At 36.8% G+C, this 20371-nt stretch overlaps 1 protein-coding gene across 1 annotated transcript in view; it reads right to left on the bottom strand.

The window, feature by feature from the left end:
* Positions 1-20371, bottom strand: part of patj (PATJ crumbs cell polarity complex component) — a 259683-nt gene that overhangs the window by 167258 nt on the left and 72054 nt on the right. Inside the window, 1 exon segment of the mRNA XM_030132683.1 lies at positions 1896-2104. Within this exon segment, the coding sequence (XP_029988543.1) occupies positions 1896-2104 (209 nt within the window).

Below are 20371 nucleotides of genomic sequence, written 5' to 3'. Positions count from 1 at the left end.
CCTCAGAACGTCTGTCCACTGTCCTCCGTCCTCTTCTCTGATCCGTCCACCTACACAAACAGATCCAGGTCAGAACGTGGAACTTCGTTCGTTTTCAACACGTTAAAGGTCGGTTGTAGGTTTTAGAAACTATCACCGTTCAGTCTCATCTTCACACCTGGACCTTCAGGACTGCACCAATAAACTATTATTATTTATTTTATTTATTAGCTGATGTGATGAGACAAACCGGCTCTTGGTGACATCCAAGTGTTCCTCTAATATAACCTCAGTCGAACGTCAATAACCATCAACATCAAACCATCGTTTCTTTGTAGTTTCTACACTGAACAAAAATATAAACGCCCACTTTTGTTTTTGCTCCCATTTTTCATGAGCTGAACTCAAGATCTAAAACTTTTTCTGTGAACACACAAGGTTATTTCTCTCAAATATTGTTCACAAATCTGTCTAAATTTGTGTTAGTGAACACTTCTTCTTTGCTGAGATAATCCATCCACCTCACAGGTGTGGCAGATCAAGATGCTGATTAGACAGCAGGATTATTGCACAGGTGTGCCTTAGGCTGGCCACAATAAAGGCCACCTCCAAAATGTGCAGTTTTATCACACAGCACAATACCACAGATGTCACAATTTTTGAGGGGAATATGCACTGGTCATGCTGACTTCAGGAATCTCCACCAAGCTTCTGCCTGTGAATTGAATGTTCATTTCTCTACCATAAGCCATCTACCAAGCTGTTTCAGAGAATTCATGAAGAAGACTGTGCGAGGAAAATGGTGGTCACACCAAATACTGACTGGTTTTCTGACCCCCCTGGACCACCCAATACAGTAAAAGGTGCACATTTTAGAGTGGCCTTTTATTGTGGCCAGCTAAGTCACACCTGTGCAATAATCCTGCTGTCTAATCAGCATCTGGATCTGCCACACCTGTGAGGTGGATGGATTATCTCAGCAAAGGACAGAGGAGAAGTGCTCACTAACACAGATTTAGACAAATTTATGAACAATATTTGAGAGAAATAGGCCTTTTGTGTACATAGAAAAAGTTTTAGATCTTTGAGTTCAGCTCATGAAAAATGGGAGCAAAAACAAAAGTGGTGCGTTTATATTTTTATTCAGTGTAGTTTTTCTAACTGATCTTTGAATGTTATGGTTTTAAATTATTTCCAAAGCATATAATGAAATGGAAACAACAATGTAAAAAGCAAAACAAGATGAAAACAGTCCTATAGTTTCCAGGTTTATACTGTAGACCAGTGTTTTTCAACCTTGGGGTCGGGACCCCACGTGGGGTCACCTGGAATTCAAATGGGGTCACCTGGAATTTCTAGTAATTGATAAAAGTAATTTAAAAAAAAAAAACTTACGGATAAAAACCATACAGTGAGTTGAGAGAGACTGGATGTATCCTGACCAAGTAATCTCCACCTGGATTTACTGCCTCTGTCCATAGTGACAGACATTATATAGACTACATGTCCTCTAAAATTCATGTTTATTTGCAACATAGTACAGCAAACTATTAGCTACATGATAAAAAAAATAATAATTATAGTTTAAAAAAAAATGTCTGGGGTCGTCAGAAATTTGTGATGTTAAAATGGGGTCACGAGTTAAAAACGTTGGGAACCACCGCTGTTCATGGTTAAGATATGACAAAAAAAACAACAAAAAAAACACATAAAATACCAAACAAACCCAGTTTAATACCAGTTCTAACCAAATTGCTTGAATTGACTGATGGCTCTGGTTCGGCTGAATCTACCACCAGAATGTCCAGATCCACAGCTGGACCTGAGCTGGACCGTCAGAACCATCTAGCAGCAGGTTGAGGTTGAACCTGAACCACTGCCTGCAGGTCCGTGTTCTGTTCAAGTTCTGGACGTACCGCCAGGGGTTTGCGGATTCCCAGGCGAACCGTTCCGGGCGGCGCCGACTTCAGGACTTCGACGGCCTGGGACAGACTGAACAGGTCCAACTGGGTCCGGTTCACAGAGACCAGCTGGTCACCAGGAAGGAGGCCGCCGTGACGCTCAGCGGAACCACCCGGAACCAGAGAACGAATCACCATCACACACCGACCAGGGTCCAGAGTGTGTCTGAGGACCACGGAGAACAGGGTCACATTCAGGGTGGTTTCCATGGAAACCGTCCAGTTCAGAGAAGAGACTTAACCTTTAACCCCTGAGCCCTGAGTCCTGGTACAGGTTCACATATGAACCCTTTAACCCCTGAGTCCTGGTACAGGTTCACATATGAACCCTTTAACCCCTGATCCGGTACAGGTTCACATATTAAAGGCTCATATTTGTCTAATCCCACTTTTCTTAGTCTGTGCTTCATTGCTTTGTGTATTTGGACCCTAAGAGTTCAGTTTGGATTTGAACCCTCCAGCTGCTGCAGAACTATCTTTAAATTCATTTGGACAAAAATCCAGTGGATTTCTACAACCTGTTTGAATTCCTGCTTAATTTCTTCCGTCTCCACATTCACCATATCAGGTCCAGACTTCAGACCAACATTTCTCCAGTTCGACAGAATTGTTTGTCAGCAGCAGCGGTTGGAGTAAAAACTGAAAATATGTCCAAACTTGGAGCAGACTACCTCAAATGTTCAGTTGTTAGTTGTATTAATGAACACAAGTGGCTGAACGGGACAGAAAGTATGGTCAACAACCTGGAGGGGGCGGGGTCATGTGCATTTAAAGGGCCAGCGCTCCACACCACCTTTGTGGTGTCATTAGTCAGAAACAGTGTTGCAGATGGACCTGTGGAGTTGAATGAATGAAGAACTCAGAGCCAAGCAGGGCATTTACAGCAGTGTTTTCAACCTTGGGTCGGAACCCCACAAGGGGTCGCCTGGAATGTTTAGTAATTGATAAAAATAAAAATTAAAACTTCCTAATAAAAATTCTATGGTGAGCTGAGAGAGACAGTCCCAATCCATAACAGACACGACAAACTGAAACTGCAGCACTGTGGTTCTGTTGTGTGTCACATGTTCACTGGGTCAGTTTCAGATGCTGCAGCTCTTTCAGAATTCATAGTTTCAGTTCTTGTTTGTTCAGTATTAATTGTCCTCCTTGTAAATCCCAGCTGGATGACTGGACAGATCCTGAGCCTTTGTGCAGTAATCTACACCTGGATTTACTGCCTCTGTCCACAATAATACAATATAGACTAAATGTCCACAATAACAGACATTATATAGACTAAATGTCCACAATAATAGACATTATACAGACTAAATGTCCACAATAATAGACATTATACAGACTAATGTCCACAATATAGACATTATATAAACTAAATGTCCACAATAATAGACATTATACAGACTAAATGTCCACAATAACAGACATTATATAGACTAAATGTCCACAATAATAGACATTATATAGACTAAATTCCACAATAATAGACATTATATAGACTAAATGTCCACAATAACAGACATTAATAGACTAAATGTCCACAATAATAGACATTATATAGACAAATGTGCCTCTAACATTAAACTTTATTTGCAACACTGTAGAGCAACTATTACATAACCAAAAAAATGTTTATTTTAGCCAAAAAAAAAAAAAAAAAAGGTCTCCGTTTTGAATGTCTGGGGTTGTAAGAAATTGGTGATGTTTTAAAATGGGGTCAGGAGCTAAAAAGGTTGGAACCACTGATTTACAGTTTATGGAGACCACAGGGAATGTTGGGAAATGAAGAATTCCATTAAAAAAGACTAAGATCAGGCCTGTAAGGGTAAAATAAAGCAAACTGACGTCCATAAATAAACCTGATGCATCGAACTCTTCAACAGTCAGTTTACCGTTACTTCAGACAAACGCACTTTTTCATGAATTTCAACTGTTGTCTGCATATCTACTGGTGAAAATGATACTGACTGATCACCCCAAAAACTGAATGAGATACTGTATGAACCATCGGTGTCCAGATGAGCATATTATGCCACTTTTTGAGATTTATCTGGTTAACCCTTAAAAGACCCAGGTGACCAAAACCATTTACTAACTAAAATGTTTAATAACTTCTGAACTAATCTTATCAGTCCATGTCAATAATTGGTGTCAAATACAGTTCTTCATCTTTTCATGGTCATCAGATATGACCAAATTGGGCGTCCAGAGGCTCCGTAGTTACCGTGGAAACACTGTTTACCAGTAAAACCCATGGAATTGGATCAGTGACAGTGGATGGACACACTGGGTTTATGTTCAGTTAATGACAGATTTTGCTGATAAGTCACTTTTTGTTCAGTTTTTTCTGTTTTTGATATAATAACCCTCAACTTTAATCTGAGCTTTTATGAACATCTACATGATCAGTGAATTAATGTAGGAAAACACCTGATTTTCACTGAAAAAAGGCAAAACACAGAGGATAATATTATAACAATTGATGATAAAGGTTATAAAGGGCTAAATACAAAGGAAAAGTAATTTGGGAGCAGAGGCATAAGTCTTTATGGGTTAAATAAAGATCAAATAAAAGCTAAAATCAATCATTCTGTGTGAAACGGGAGCCAAATTCCATTTCTTTCACAGGGACTTCTTATACTCTCCCATCATCAGTCAATTATTTTTATGACATTCTTAAATTTTCAGTCTAAAAATAAGGAAAACAGTGTTGATTCTTACGGTGATACTGGATAAAACCACTGTTTTAGTGGTTTAGGATTAAATGCATATGATAAATGACCTGAAATATCATTTTAAGACACAAGTTAGATATATATTCTTAAATGAGATTACTTTAGTTTCCTCTCCTGCTGTACTGTTTTAGTTCTTATATTCCTTCTTCAGTGGGATTTTCCTGGTTATTAATATTCTAGTATCCAGGTGAGCATATTATGCACACTTTGTACTGTATTATATTATATTTCATTTATTTATATTGGGTCAGAATTCAAAAGTTGTTCATTTTTGCATGACTTTTAAAATTCTGACCCAGCTACTAAAATTAGCACATTGTAAATACAGTTAAATTCCTACACTAACACCACTCATCCTGTAAGAAAACCCAATGAAACCGTCCTAAGTGTAATAACTGTGGTTCCATTATAGCTGTAAATATATGTGAGGTTTCTGAAGCCATTTTAGTCATTTTATAGGATTTTAAATATATATATATATATATTTATATATATATATATATATATATGTTTAGGCAGAGCCAATAGGGTCTTTTAGTCTTTCAGTCTGCATTGGTATTTATTGATGATTTATCACTGATTACTTAAATGCATTTATTCGTACTTGCTTCAATGATCTTGTATTTGTGCACTGATTTATTTCTGTTTGTCACCTTGCACTTTGGAGAGGCTGATGTCTGCGATAAGCTGCAAATGAACTGCCCGTATGGGATGAATAAAGCTTACTGAATCTGAAAGTTGAAGTAAAGTCAGTAAATATTCATGAAGAGTCATAAAAGAGCTGAAACGACAGAGTCCTTCACACCTTAGAATCATCTGAAATGTCTTGCCTGATTAAATAAAGGTAAAAAAAAAAAAAAAAAAAGACCCTCTGAAGGGTTAAAACAGGAGTCAACCGTGTAGACACAGAGCTTATTATTAACCCCACCCACCACCACCAACACCACCTCTGGTTTGATCTGAGGAGACGCAGATGAGGAGACGGACAGGCAGGGGAGCCAGAGACCAGACAAATAACACCACACAAACACACAAACAGGAGACACACACCACACAAACACACAAACAGGAGACCACACACACACAAACACACAAACAGGAGACACACACCACACAAACACACAGACAGGAGACACACACCACACAAACACACAAACAGGAGACACACACCACACAAACACACAGACAGGAGACACACACACACACACACACACAAACAGGAGACACACACCACACAAACACACAGACAGGAGACACACACCACACAAACACACAAAACAGGAGACACACACCACACAAACACACAAACAGGAGACACACACCACACAAACACACAAACAGAGACACACACCAGCACAAACCACAAACAGGAGACACACACCACACAACACACAACAGGAGACACACACCACACAAACACACAGACAGGAGACCACACACACACCAAACACACAGACAGGAGACACACCACACAAACACACAAACAGGAGACCACACCACACAAACACACAGACATAGACACACACCACACAAACACACAAACAGAGACACACACCACACAAACACACAAACAGGAGACACACCCACACAACACACAAACAGGAGACACACACCACACAAACACACAGACAGGAGAACACACCACACAAAACACACAAACAGGAGACACACACCACACAACCACAACAGGAGACACACACACACAAACACACAAACAGGAGACAACACCACACAACACACAGACAGGGAACACACACCACACAAACACACAAACAGGAGACACACACCACACAAACACACAAACAGGAGACACACACCACACAAACACACAGACAGGAGACACACACCACACAAACACACAAACAGGAGACACACACCACACAAACACACAAACATGAGACACACACACACAAACACACAACATGAGACACACACCACACAAACACCACAAACAGTGATACACACACCACACAACACACAAACAGGAGACACACACCACAAAAACACACAAACAGGATACACACACCACACAAACACACAAACAGGAGACACACACCACACAAACACACAAACAGGAGACACACACCACACAAACACACAGACAGGAGACACACACCACACAAACACACAGACAGGAGACACACACCACACAAAAACTGCCTCATTCTCATCAGAACTGAGGAGTTTAAGAGACGAGTTGATCCTCTGAACAGTCTGTTACATGTTATTAAAGAGAAGTGAAGGTGTGTTTGTTTGTAAATCTGTGGGTTTGAACCATTAAAATATTCATTTGACACAGATCTGAGGGATTTTACACACTGCACTAATCTGATTTTTCTTCTTTATAACAAATAAATGATTGAAACCCATCTCAGAAGTCAAAAGAAAACTATATTTGTGCATTTTGAAACTTTCTGGCCATTTTTCGATCATTTTTTTGGTTTATCTGTTAATTTTTTGTTGGATTTTTCATTCTAGTTTAGTTTGATTTAGTTTGGACTTTTTTTTTTCTCTAATTCAGTTCATTTTAATTCATTTTTAGAGCAGGTTTGATAGTTTTTGTTTTCTTTTTTGTAAATGCTTAGTTTTAGTTTAGTTCCGGTATAAGTTGTAGTTTAGTTGTAGTTCAGTTGTAGTTCAGTTGTAGTTCCGTTGTAGTTCCGTTGTAGTTTAGCTGTAGTTCCGTTGTAATTCCGTTGTAGTTTAGTTATAGTTCCGTTGTAGTTCAGTTGTAGTTCAGTTGTAGTTCAGTTGTAGTTTAGTTGTAGTTTAGTTATAGTTCCGTTGTAGTTCAGTTGTAGTTCAGTTGTAGTTCAGTTGTAGTTTAGTTGTAGTTCAGTTGTAGTTTAGTGGTAGTTCAGTTGTAGTTCAGTTGTAGTTCAGTTGTAGTTTAGTTGTAGTTCAGTTGTAGTTTAGTTGTAGTTTAGTTGTAGTTCAGTTGTAGTTCTGTTGTAGTTCAGTTGTAGTTCAGTTGTAGTTTAGTTGTAGTTTAGTTGTAGTTCAGTTGTAGTTCAGTTGTAGTTCAGTTGTAGTTTAGTTATAGTTCCGTTGTAGTTCCGTTGTAGTTTAGTTGTAGTTCAGTTGTAGTTCAGTTGTAGTTCCGTTGTAGTTCAGTTGTAGTTTAGTTGTAGTTAGTGGTAGGTTAGTTGTAGTTTGTAGTTTAGTTGTAGTTTAGTTGTAGTTTCAGTTGTAGTTTCAGTTGTAGTTCAGTTGTAGTTTCAGTTGTAGTTCAGTTGTAGTTTAGTTGTAGTTAGTTGTAGTTCAGTTGTAGTTTAGTTGTAGTTTAGTTGTAGTTTAGTTGTAGTTCAGTTGTAGTTCAGTTGTAGTTCAGTTGTAGTTCAGTGGTCTCTTTTCTCTTCTTCTCTGTGCTCCTATTCAAATCAATCCCAGACAGGACTCTGCTGCTTTAGTCTCCATGTTTCCAGGTAGAGTGGGGACCAGAAGACGACTGGAAACCACAAGTGAACACAAGTGACGGAGCAAAAAGTGTCGTATGGAGACAGCACAGAAAACTGAGAGAGACAAAGAAATCCATTGAACATCAATCTGACATTGACAAAGACCAAACCAAGGGAATTTGATCCAGAATTTTTATCTGTTTTAGTTAGTTTAGTAAACACACAATACAGTTCAGTTAGTTATGTTTTTTTTCTTTTAATTATAGTTTTTATTTATTTCAGTTAATGAAAATGTTTTTTCAGTTCTAGTTCTGGTCATTTGGTTAGTTTTCGTTAGCGATAATCACCTTGGTATGAACCAGTGTTTTGTCTTATTACAGGTTAAACCCATATGATAAATGACCTGGAATATCTGTTGAAGACATGGTTAGATATATTTTTTTGGATTACTTTCATTGTCCACTCTTGCTGCACTGTTTTAGTTTTGTCGTTCTAGGGCAGGGGTCTGCAACCTACGGCTCCTGGGCCAAACGGGGCTCTTTAGCCTCTCCACTGGTACTGGTGCTGGTACTGGTACTGGTACTGGACCCCTGGTGCTGGTCCCAGGCCTTAGGTCTTGTAACAGACCCTACTGGACCCCTGGTGCTGGTCCTTTTGTTTTTCCATCTGACAGATGCCATCGTTCTATCAGATGTTCTACCTGTCCGTTCTGCCCAACAGTGTCTTTTTCCGGTTCTGTGCGTAGCCTTAACTATTCCTTATCACATACTTAACAATGTATGCTGTATGTTTTCATTTTGTATTTGTGTATAAATAACACACAGTTGATCTACGGGGGGGGGGGGCACCCTGTTTCTTTATTACTCTTATTCATGTAATTTTACTTTTTTTTTTTTTGTTTATTTTTTTACCTTGTACTGTCTTTCATATATTTTTATGCTGAGCTCTTGCATCTCGTTTTCCATTGCAGTTTTTCTGAAAATGGCAAATAACTGATTCTGATGTAGCTCCGTTTGTCAAAAAACATAAGGAGCATTTTGAAATTATCTGAATTAATCATTACTTTTCAACATTGTTATGGGCTTAAATTAATTCTAACATTGTCCATCTGCAAAAATGTGCAGGCTACACACAGAATACAATAATTCAGTTCTGTCCAACTCCTGTGAGTTCAGTTCCACATTCAGCTAAATCTGATCTGCAGTGGGCCCAACCTGGAAAATAAGAACTGAATAATAGAGAAATAATGTCAACTCCAAACTTTTCTCTATGTTTTAGAGTAAGGAAAATTAAGCAATGAAAAGGTTTACATCTACAAACTCTCCTTTCAAACAATGTGAATAACATGAACAAACTGACTAAATCAGTGTAATTTGAACACTGTTCTGCTTCAGTTTCTCATTTCCACATGTTCATTGAACTGACAGATCACAGCAGTCTACAAACACACAAAACATTTAATATCAGACACAATATTGTACAATTGTACTGACTTTCTGAAAACTTTCAGGTTGTTCATATTTGTTTCAGGTTACTCACATTTTTTGTAAAATTATACTTTGTTTAGTGTAAATACATGAAAATATTTGCATTTACAAAGAGACACATTTGGAGTTGTATTATTGTGAACCCCCAGAGCCCTCAGCTCATCTGGATCCAGTCTGTGTCAGTTCCAGAGTCAGACCCAGACCTGCAGAAGCTGCGTTCAGCTTCTATACTCCACATGTCTGCGTTCAGCTTCTATACTCCACATGTCTGCGTTCAGCTTCTATACTCCACATGTCTGCGTTCAGCTTCTATACTCCACATGTCTGCGTTCAGCTTCTGTACTCCACATGTCTGCGTTCAGCTTCTGTACTCCACATGTCTGCGTTCAGCTTCTATACTCCACATGTCTGCGTTCAGCTTCTGTAACTCCACCAGGTCTGCGTTCAGCTTCTGTACTCCACATGTCTGCGTTCAGCTTCTATACTCCACATGTCTGCGTTCAGCTTCTATACTCCACATGTCTGCGTTCAGCTTCTGTACTCCACATGTCTGCGTTCAGCTTCTGTACTCCACATGTCTGCGTTCAGTTCTATACTCCACATGTCTGGAACAACCTCCAGTAAACCTCAGACCAGCCTGAAACCCTCTGTTCATTTAAACCAGGTTCCAGACCCACCTGTTCTCAGCTGCATTTGAACAGAGTTTAGCTTCATCAGTTCAGATCTGCACTGGTCCTTTTAAGCTAAAAGTTTTTATGTTTTATCTGTTTATCTGATTTTTGGTTTGTTTGTTTGTTGGTTTTTCTCATGCCTTCTGCTGGAATGCTTTAATGTTTTCTGTAAAGCCCCTTGAACTGTCCTGTCCATGAAATGTGCTGCAGAAATAAACCTGCCTGGCCTATTTACAGATGATTCTGGTAGTATTTGACTGGTCTGACCCACTTGAGTTGCATTGGTCTAAATGTGGAACCTGAACTAAAATGATTGTTTATACCTTAGTGTAATTTTTGCATTTCACAGATTCATCCCCAGGCCGGACTGGACCCTCTGGGGGGCCGGACTGGACCCTTTGGCGGGCCGGATTTGGCCCCTGGGACGCATGTTTGACACCTGTGCAATCATTTTTTACCAGCAAATAAATCCAAATGTATGTCACACTACATTATTTTAATGCCAAATTTAATACAAGGTACTCAGTTTGCATTTGTTAGTAGTTTAGCTGTTTAAAAGTCAGCCCATATACATGAAAGTTGAGCTTTTTATCCATTAAACAATGTAGTTTTGTTTTGGAAATAGTGTACATCATTGTTTTTGTTATTGTACTTGTATAATTTCATAAATGTACCAAACATTACATTATCGTAGTGGAAATACAAAGTTAAAAAACAAACTAATCACAAATAGGCTACAGAAGAACAGCCACATCATGGGAAAATCTAGATGGGTTTTCTTTTTTTTTTTTTTTTTTTTCATGGCTCCAGTCACATTTTTCCTTCATTTTTGAGTCAAAAATGGTTCTTTAGATGTAAAGCGTGCCGATCCCTGTTCTAGGGTGTGATCTTCTTCTTTTGGTGGGATTTTCATGATTAAATAAAGGTCAAATCAAACCTAAAATGAATCGTTCTGTGTAAAACTGGAGCCAAATTCTGTTTCTTTCACACAGAATTAGTTTGTTGATCTGTAACATGTGAGAAAATGCTGTAAAATGATCATCAGTCAAGCAAAGACGTCACGCTAAAAACAATACTTCAACAGGTTAATCAATAATCTATATGACTGTTGAAAAATAATTGATTAACTGGTAACATTTCAAAACACGACTAATGAAAACACATAAAATAAAAGCATTAAAAACAAAAACATGTCATCATTTTCCTTCCTTTTATAACATGAAGTCCAACGTGTGCATAATATGTTCACCTGGATACCAGAAGGTGAACGTTAAAGCTGTTTTTTCCTTCATTTAGGATTTATTTGAATGTATTTCTAGGTTTGACAGTTTCCTGGTACAGACGGTGAATAATCTGTAAATCCAACAGGTTTAAGGCTGTTGTAGTTTTTTTTATCATGTAAAAGAAAGAAATATTCTTAGTGAAACCTCGAACAAACTGCACCTGCACAGTTTATCACCTTCAAAACAATAAGACTTTTCAGCCAAATGTAACATCCAGGGTTTTTGTGTTCTTGTTTTTTAATTATTTATGTTTTAATGTGCTGTTGCCTACAGGAACAATGCTTCGATTTAACGTCTATTGTCTTGTAGGAAACAAAATTGTCTTCCATTGAGTCAAACAAACACGTTCTGCTTGGAAAGGTTTAGAAAAAAAAAAACAAAACAAAAAAAAGAGTAAAAATCTAGACAATAATTGGACCTGAAAACATGGGGAAAAAATCCCTAATTTAAACAACATTAGTCGCTTTTCCATTGGACATCTGTGCAAAACTTTACTGATATTTATTAAATGTCAAAAAAAACAGAAGTGCATAAAGTCATTTTTTCCATTAAATCACAAATGCAATGATTTGTTTATTTATTACCAATGACACGAGAAGTCATTCCATAAACATGTGGATGAACGTAAATATCATGTTGATTTAAAGATAGATTCACTATTATTATATATTACCCCTCTGTCTCCTACTAAATAAAAAAAACTGATGTGGTTTCCTGGTGTGTCCACACATACTGCACCATGTTTCTTTTAAAACTCTTCTTCTTCACTTGTTGCAACGTCCGTCAACATCCATGTTTTTTTTTCGTTCACATGACTCTAGTTGCAGAAAAAGGTCTTTCCATTACAGTTTTGTGTGACATACCATTTGCGCTACGCCTGAAAAACCACCTCTTGCCAGCGCAAAAACTTTTAATCAAAAAACAAGAGTTTTGGTGAAATTGTTATTTTTTCATTAGGTACATTTTTATGCTCCAGTTTTCTTCACACAGTTTGAGGGTCAATGGAAAAGTACAGTTAATGCGGTTAAGACTAGTTGCTTTTCCATGGGCCGCATGTTTGACACCTGTGCATTAGAGGAACTTGTTTTTAAGCTGTAAAATATTTATATTTCCTTCCAAAAAAATAGAAAACATCTTGAAAGTTTGTCTGTAATCAAACTCCTGTGGTCCTCCGAGGTTTCCGTTAAATTGAAGACGATGTGAAGTTCAGACTCAGAGTTGGTCAGATACTTTTCTTTGTGTATGGGTTTTTTTTTTGTTTCTAAATCACACAGAGTTTCATCTTAACTGACATGTTAAGGTCTTAAAAAGTCTAACTTTGTGCAGACACCCTACAACCTACAGAAGCAGAAAAAAAAAACAAACTGCTCATTGTTTTGTGTGAAACAAAAGGCAGCTGTGGAAACATTTCAGTACTTTTGGCAAAGTACATTTTTAATTTCTTTTTTTTTTTTCCTTCACGCTTTCTCCTACGTTTTTCTGATATCTCCACTTTCTGACAGCGGAGGCCTTTCTTTTTCCGGAGGATCTTGTAGGAGTGGAGGACGTGAGTTCTGACTCCTCACCACCTGTAGCCATGTTGTTCAGTCTAAAAATACTGCGCTGCCTTTGTTCTGGAGCCGGAAACTTGGCACAGCAGCTCGTACTGCAGCGCGGGCGATGCCCAGGGTTCAGCACGGGGGAATTTTACCAAATGTACATCCGCTCTCACCAGGAGAGGGTTTTATAGTTGGTATAGGAGTCTCTGAGGTGTTTGGATTCTGGCAGGGCCGGGCCTTCCTCCTGGTCTGGTTCAACAGACACAGGAAAGGAAAGAGTTTGGCTTTTGTTTGTGGACCAGACAACTCCTGTCCAAGTTCAGTCTCAAAGTTGGACGGTAAAGACTTTTCTCCACACTCCTCATGGCTCAAATCAAGGGTTTCAACCATCAGAAAAAAAAGGAAACAGTCAGTTATTCATGTTCCTGTGAGAGGCAGACATCATTTGGCAGCAGACGGAAACAGAATGATTCATTTTCTCTTCTATTTAACCTTTATTTAACCCTCTGGTGTCCCGCCCATGGAGACCCTTCCAACCGCCAACAGTGCATAATCTGCTGCAGTAATGTCAATGTTTTGATCATACAGTTTGTTTGGTTTTTACATTTCTTTCTTTCTTTCTTTACTAATCTGGGACAGTGCAGGGACAGTGTCTTATTGTAATATATTGTGGGCGAGCACTTTGCCATCAACTTTAAATAAAATATTGATCTTACAAAGCGCTTCGTTCAAACTGCAACCCATTCTAAGCCACTGACCTCCTCTGCTCATTTATTCTTCAAACTAAATTTACTTAATATTTTTCATATTAATATCTACCAAATTTGTATTTTTATGTATAAAAATTCAGTACAATCAAAGTACCTTGCCTGAGCATTTCATTTTGTATTTTGCAACCAATACTGCAGTTTAGAGCTGAAACAATTAATCAACTTAAAATGATCCAAAAAAAAATCATTCAACCACAACTCTGCTGAATCAGAGCTTTGTTTCCTTCATTTCTCTGCTGTTAAACATTGGTTCCACTGTTGTGTTTCACATGGATGCTTGTTGTGATGCACAAAGAAGCTTCAATTCAGGAAAACTGCAATAGAATATTTCCCTTCAATCAATTTGAGTCAATTAATCGAATCAGGACTTTTTGCATTGGCTTCAAACACCTAATGGATGAATGGGTGACAGCTCTGCTGCAGTTCATACATACAAAACTCATTAAAATCAACATTTTCATTTGCCTAAATGTGTCACATCAAGAGCTTAGTTTTGTATAAGGTATAGATCACAGGTGTCAAACATGCGGCCCGGGTTCCAAATCCGGCCCACCAAAGGCTCCAGTCCGGCCCCTGGGATGAAGGTGTGAAATTCAGAAATAACGCAGATGATATTAACAATCAAGGATGTTCAAATCATTTTAGGTCAATTCAATCTCAAGTGGGTCAGAGCAGTCAAATACTATCAGAATAACCTATAAATAATGAAAACTACAATTTTTTCTCTTTGTTTTAGTGTAAATAAAGTCAAATTACACAAAAATGTTTACATTTACAGACTAGCCTTTAACAAAAAATGTGAATAACCTGAAATTTCTTCAGAGAAGTCTGTGGAATTTTTACAATATTCTGCCTGTTACTAAATGCTTAGTGCATTTGTAGATCCAGTGTGATCTGTAAGTTGTGATGCACATGTGTAAATGATAAACTAAGGTGTAATATTGTTAAAATTGCACTTCTTTTCTTGAGAATTTTCAGGTTGTTCATATTTTGTTCATGTTCTGTTCAAGTACAGTTTGTAGATGTAAACATTTTCATGACAGAATTTGACTTTTTTTTGCTCAAAAACAGAAAAAAACTTTGGAGTTGTCATTTTTTCTCAGTTCTTATCCTATTATTTATATTATTGTCCTGGTCCGGCCCACTTTAGATCAGATTAGGCTGAATGTGGAACTGAACTAACATGAGTTTGACAGAACTGCTGTAGAGGGTCTAAACTGTGGAGCCAACTTTCACATGTTCTTGGAAATAACACATCAGATATCCTTTAAGAAATATTTAAGGAAATCAGTTATGATATTGCACTGATCTACATATGTATACATTCATATTGTCTTTCTTTTTTGAATGAATTCTGAATGTGTATTGACTATGGAAGCCTCATAACTTTGATAATGTTCATGTATTTATACGGTGGAGGCTTTAAAACAAGTCTTTTTAGGCTTTCTGCCTCTAACTGCACCTTTATTGTTTTATTATGACTTTGATCAATGTTATGTATGTGCAAAATAAATCAGTAAATCAATATTAACCCAGTGCTCCTCACTGCAGACCCTGGCATGGTCCTTAACAGAAAAATGCCTCTCATCTGTTTCTTGTAGGAATCTTTTGAATCCAGTCAGTTTACTAATGATGCAACTTCATGTATCATCTACAGTTATATTTTATTTTACTTATGGATTTTTTTTTTTTTCTTAATTTTTTTGCATCCTTCTTATTTGTATTTATTAATTTCTTTTCGCCTTTGTATTCCTGGAAGTTACTTGGCTGTTTTGAAAAACAATACAAATAGTGAACAAAAAAAAATCAAAAAGACCCAATGTTACTTTTATGTCACATCCCAAATGAGTTTGTCTGTAGATTTAGCTGTTCTTTAATGATTTATCACCATTTATTATAATATTATCCTCTGTATTTTACATTTTTTCAGTGTAAATCATGTATTTTCCTATATTTAATTCACTGATCATGCAGATGTTCATTAAAGCTCTGAGAAAATTCAAAGCTTGTTAAATCAGAAACACAGAAAACTGAAGAAAAAGCAGGACGTTTGTTGAATCATAAGATGGATGTTTTAGTCAGTGAACTGAGCGGCTCTGTCTACAACTAGACAGGAAGTGAACACAGACTATCAACAGGATCCAAATGACACCAAAGAACCAAAAAGAACAGAAGAACATGGACACACAATGAACTAGACAAACTCAAACATGTGAGCCAAGGTTCTAATAGTTTGGGATTTTTCATTATAGTTCAGTTATAGTTAGTTTTGACTTTTTTTTCTCCAATTCAGTTCGTTTTAATTTGTTTTTAGAGCAGATTTGCTAGTTTTTATTAGTTTTTGTTTTTTTCTAAATGCTCAGTTTTAGTTTTGTCATCTCTTTTCTCTTCTTCGCTGCTGTATCCACATAAATCCCACACAGGACTCTGCTGCTTTAGTCTCCATGTTTCCAGGTACAGTGTGGAGCAGAAGACGACTGGACCAAGTGACGGACCGTCAAGTGCCGTACGGCGCCAACAGCTAAAACTGATGGAGTGAAATAAATCTGTTCCGTATCAATCCGACACTGACAAAAACAAAAACAAAGGGAATTTTATCCATAATTTTTATCCGTTTTAGTTAGATTTATAAGTACACAATACAGTTTCAGTTAGTTATCTTTTTTTCTTTTAATTCTAGTTTTTATTTCAGTTAATGAAAATGTTTTTTCAGCTCTAGTTTTCGTCATTTTGTTAGTTTTCGTTAACGATAATAACCTGGGTTTGAGCACATGGAAAACAGTTGAACGTGTATTTCTGTAACTTCATAAAGTTTTGTTTTATACAGTGACTGTTGTTTTTCATAATAAGTATGATTTTAAAAAATTCAAGTTGTTTTTTTTTTTGTTAGTTTTTTTTTACTATAACTGATCATTAATGGCCAGATATTGAAAGTTAAGTTCTTCCTGATAAAAGAATGGGCCAAAAAGAGATTTTTGGACATTTTTATTGCAAAAACAACAAAGAAATGTCGGCGGCCTGTTATATTGACGGTCCTTAAAGGGTTAACTCTATTATCAGACTGATATTTAATGGTCTGTACAGATAAGTTCAAGAACAGGAGCAGGATGATCTACGACACATCGGACTGTTGTCACGCACCGACACCAACTCCACCCCGTCTGTTTTTAAAGGCAGGAGTGTGTTGGCATTTGAAAGGTGTCAGGTTTTAGTGGGAACCATCATGGCAGTGAGTGCAGACAGACAGACAGACAGATGTGATCAGCTCTTCTCTTATTGCCTCCAACCATCTTTCACTCAGCTCTGACAGCCCACAGTCAGTAACAGGAAACACTTTGGCAGGAACACTGGACCCACATGCCCTTGGGTGAGAGATATACTGTACAGGAGAGCGCCGACGAGGCCAGGGAGAGCAGACGTTTAAGATTTGTGAGAGGAGGTGATTCATTTTATTTTGGGAGAGTCGGTTCAGGTCAGTTTCACTCGGGGGTTTTCTGGTTGGTTCTGCTGCAGACTGAACCCTTATTTAAAACAATGAGTACTGACGGAGAATTACACATCAAGTCTGAACATAAGTTAGATTAGAGCCGTTTGGAACGACTGCAGTATTATGATTCATTTCATTTCATTACATTTATTCATTCCAATCTAAATAACTGGAAAGGAGCAGGATGAAGAGCACTTCTAATACCTGCCTCTTTCTTCAAACATCTGCTTCCATCAGATACGTTTTCATTACAGCTGTTACAGTAAACAGTTTACATGATAGTCAATGAAAGTCAAACAAATCCAAAACCCATCAGTAAAACTATTTCATTACAGGTTTTTATAAAGCTCCTCTATCCTCTCCTTATACAACCTCTTAAACTGAATAATACTTGTACAGCTCTTCTCTTCCACTGCCAAAGAATTCCACATCCTGACACCCACGACAGAAATAAACACATTTACTTCACATCAGTCCCAACCCTTTGCTGTTTCAAATTAAACCTCCTCCTTTGTTTTTCATCCTGTCAAACTAAGACAAATAATCTGTGCAAATTAGCAGCAAAAGTCCGTTTCTCGCTCTAAACACAATCAACAATGTCCTTAATTCAGCTAACTCTGTAAAGTTAAACAATCCTGATTTAATATTAAATAGAAGACGTTCTGATTATCATTTCTCATTTTTAGTATTTGGATGTTGTTGCATTCCAAAAATTTGCATCAAGGAAACATGGAGGAGAGGAAAGGTGAAGCAAAAATCAACAATTTCTGACGCTTTTCTGTGGCACTTCAGTTCTACGATTCAAGTTGTAGTATTTTGTCTACCTACACTGACGTTAGGGATGTGAACAATTCATCAACTATTAATTAACTGTCAATAGGAATTTGCTCGATTAAATTATTAATTGTCGTTTAATTGCCCTTTTCCACGGCAGGATTTGTGAAATGAAGTCTGGCTCCATCATGTCAGTGATGCAAAGTCAGAAATGCCCATTTCTTCTAATCGTCCCTCTTCAGATCCGTTTATTTTATTGAATTTCTCTGCAGAATTTTTTTAGTTCTACTCCATAAATGCCATGGTCTGGAAGAGCGATTCCAACAGTCTAAAAACAATTAAAACTTTTTAAAAGATGTACAAATTAACTATTATTCAAAAATATAAAGCCGAGGATTGACTAAAAAAATACTTGTTTAAAAGACTAGGGTCAATATTGGTAGATGAGATAAGGACAAGATTTATCGGAATTAAAATTAAAGATGAATTCTCTTCTGTTGGATATTTAGCAATGATTACATTGAAAATGTGTTTGTTAGTTTGTTTTCATGTGGAAACACTGTGTTAATTGTAAATGAGGTTTGATAAACTAAGTCTGTGCTTCAGCCTAAACCCTTTTGATCACATTGGATATGGAACGATGGATAAGTTGTTCTGGTTTGTTGTTTAAAGTAATTAATGACCGAATAAACTATTACTTCACTACTTCATTGTCTGTTCTGTATCCAATGGTTCAATAAATCAGTCATTAAGGAATATGACATGTTTTTTTCATGAAGTATAGAAACAATGTTTAGCTTTTATTCTTATAGACCATACTGAAAGAGAAATTTAGGTTCTCAGGAAAATCACAGCTCATCAGTTAATTATTAATTGGTTGAAATGGTCACCCAACTAATGATTAATGGATTAATTGATAGTTTGCATCCCACACAAAATAAGGTTCAATATAGAAGGGAAAACAAACACCACAGATCAGAAAAAGGTCCACATAGTAGTCCAACTGGGTTCATACTGTCGACTGAACACAAAGATTTCCTTTTCTTTTTTGTCTGATTAAAAAAATGTAGATTTTTACCTTTACATGTTTTGGCTACAACCTGTCGCACATCGAGTGACTCTTCTGAGGAAGCCTACAGGTTGAAGCTGAAACATGTGAAACACTGGTTCCAACCTTTTTTTACTCCTGACCCCATTTTAACATCACAAATTTGTGGTGACCCCAGACATTCAGAATGGAGACTTTTTTTCTGCTAAAATTTATTTGTTTTTGATCATGTCATAGTTTTCTATACTATGTTGCAAATAAACATTGTTAGAGGACATTTAGTCTATATAATGTATATTATTGTGGAAATTTAGTCTATATAATGTCTATTATTGTGGACATTTAGTCTGTATAATGTCTATTATTGTGGACATTTAGTCTATATAATGTCTATTATTGTGGACATTTAGTCTGTATAATGTCTGTTATTGTGGACATTTAGTCTGTATAATGTCTGTTATTGTGGACATTTAGTCTGTATAATGTCTATTATTGTGGACATTTAGTCTATATAATGTCTATTATTGTGGACATTTAGTCTGTATAATGTCTCTTATTGTGGACATTTAGTCTATATAATGTCTATTATTGTGGACATTTAGTCTGTATACTGTCTATTATTGTGGACATTTACTCTATATAATGTCTATTATTGTGGACATTTAGTCTGTATAATGTCTATTATTGTGGACATTTAGTCTGTATAATGTCTCTTATTGTGGACATTTAGTCTATATAATGTCTCTTATTGTGGACATTTAGTCTGTATACTGTCTATTATTGTGGACATTTACTCTATATAATGTCTATTATTGTGGACATTTAGTCTGTATAATGTCTATCATTGTGGACATTTAGTCTGTATAATGTCTGTTATTGTGGACATTTAGTCTATATAATGTCTATTATTGTGGACATTTAGTCTATATAATGTCTATTATTGTGGACATTTAGTCTATATAATGTCTATTATTGTGGACATTTAGTCTGTATAATGTCTATTATTGTGGACACTTAGTCTGTATAATGTCTATTATTGTGGACACTTAGACTGTATAATGTCTATTATTGTGGACATTTAGTCTATATAATGTCTGTTATTGTGGACATTTAGTCTGTATAATGTCTATTATTGTGGACATTTAGTCTGTATAATGTCTGTTATTATGGACATTTAGTCTGTATAATGTCTATTATTGTGGACATTTAGTCTGTATAATGTCTGTTATTGTGGACATTT

This window comes from Sphaeramia orbicularis, chromosome 4 (assembly GCF_902148855.1).
Source record: "Sphaeramia orbicularis chromosome 4, fSphaOr1.1, whole genome shotgun sequence".
Taxonomy (NCBI): domain Eukaryota; kingdom Metazoa; phylum Chordata; class Actinopteri; order Kurtiformes; family Apogonidae; genus Sphaeramia; species Sphaeramia orbicularis.
This window is presented reverse-complemented; position numbering and strand designations above follow the sequence as displayed.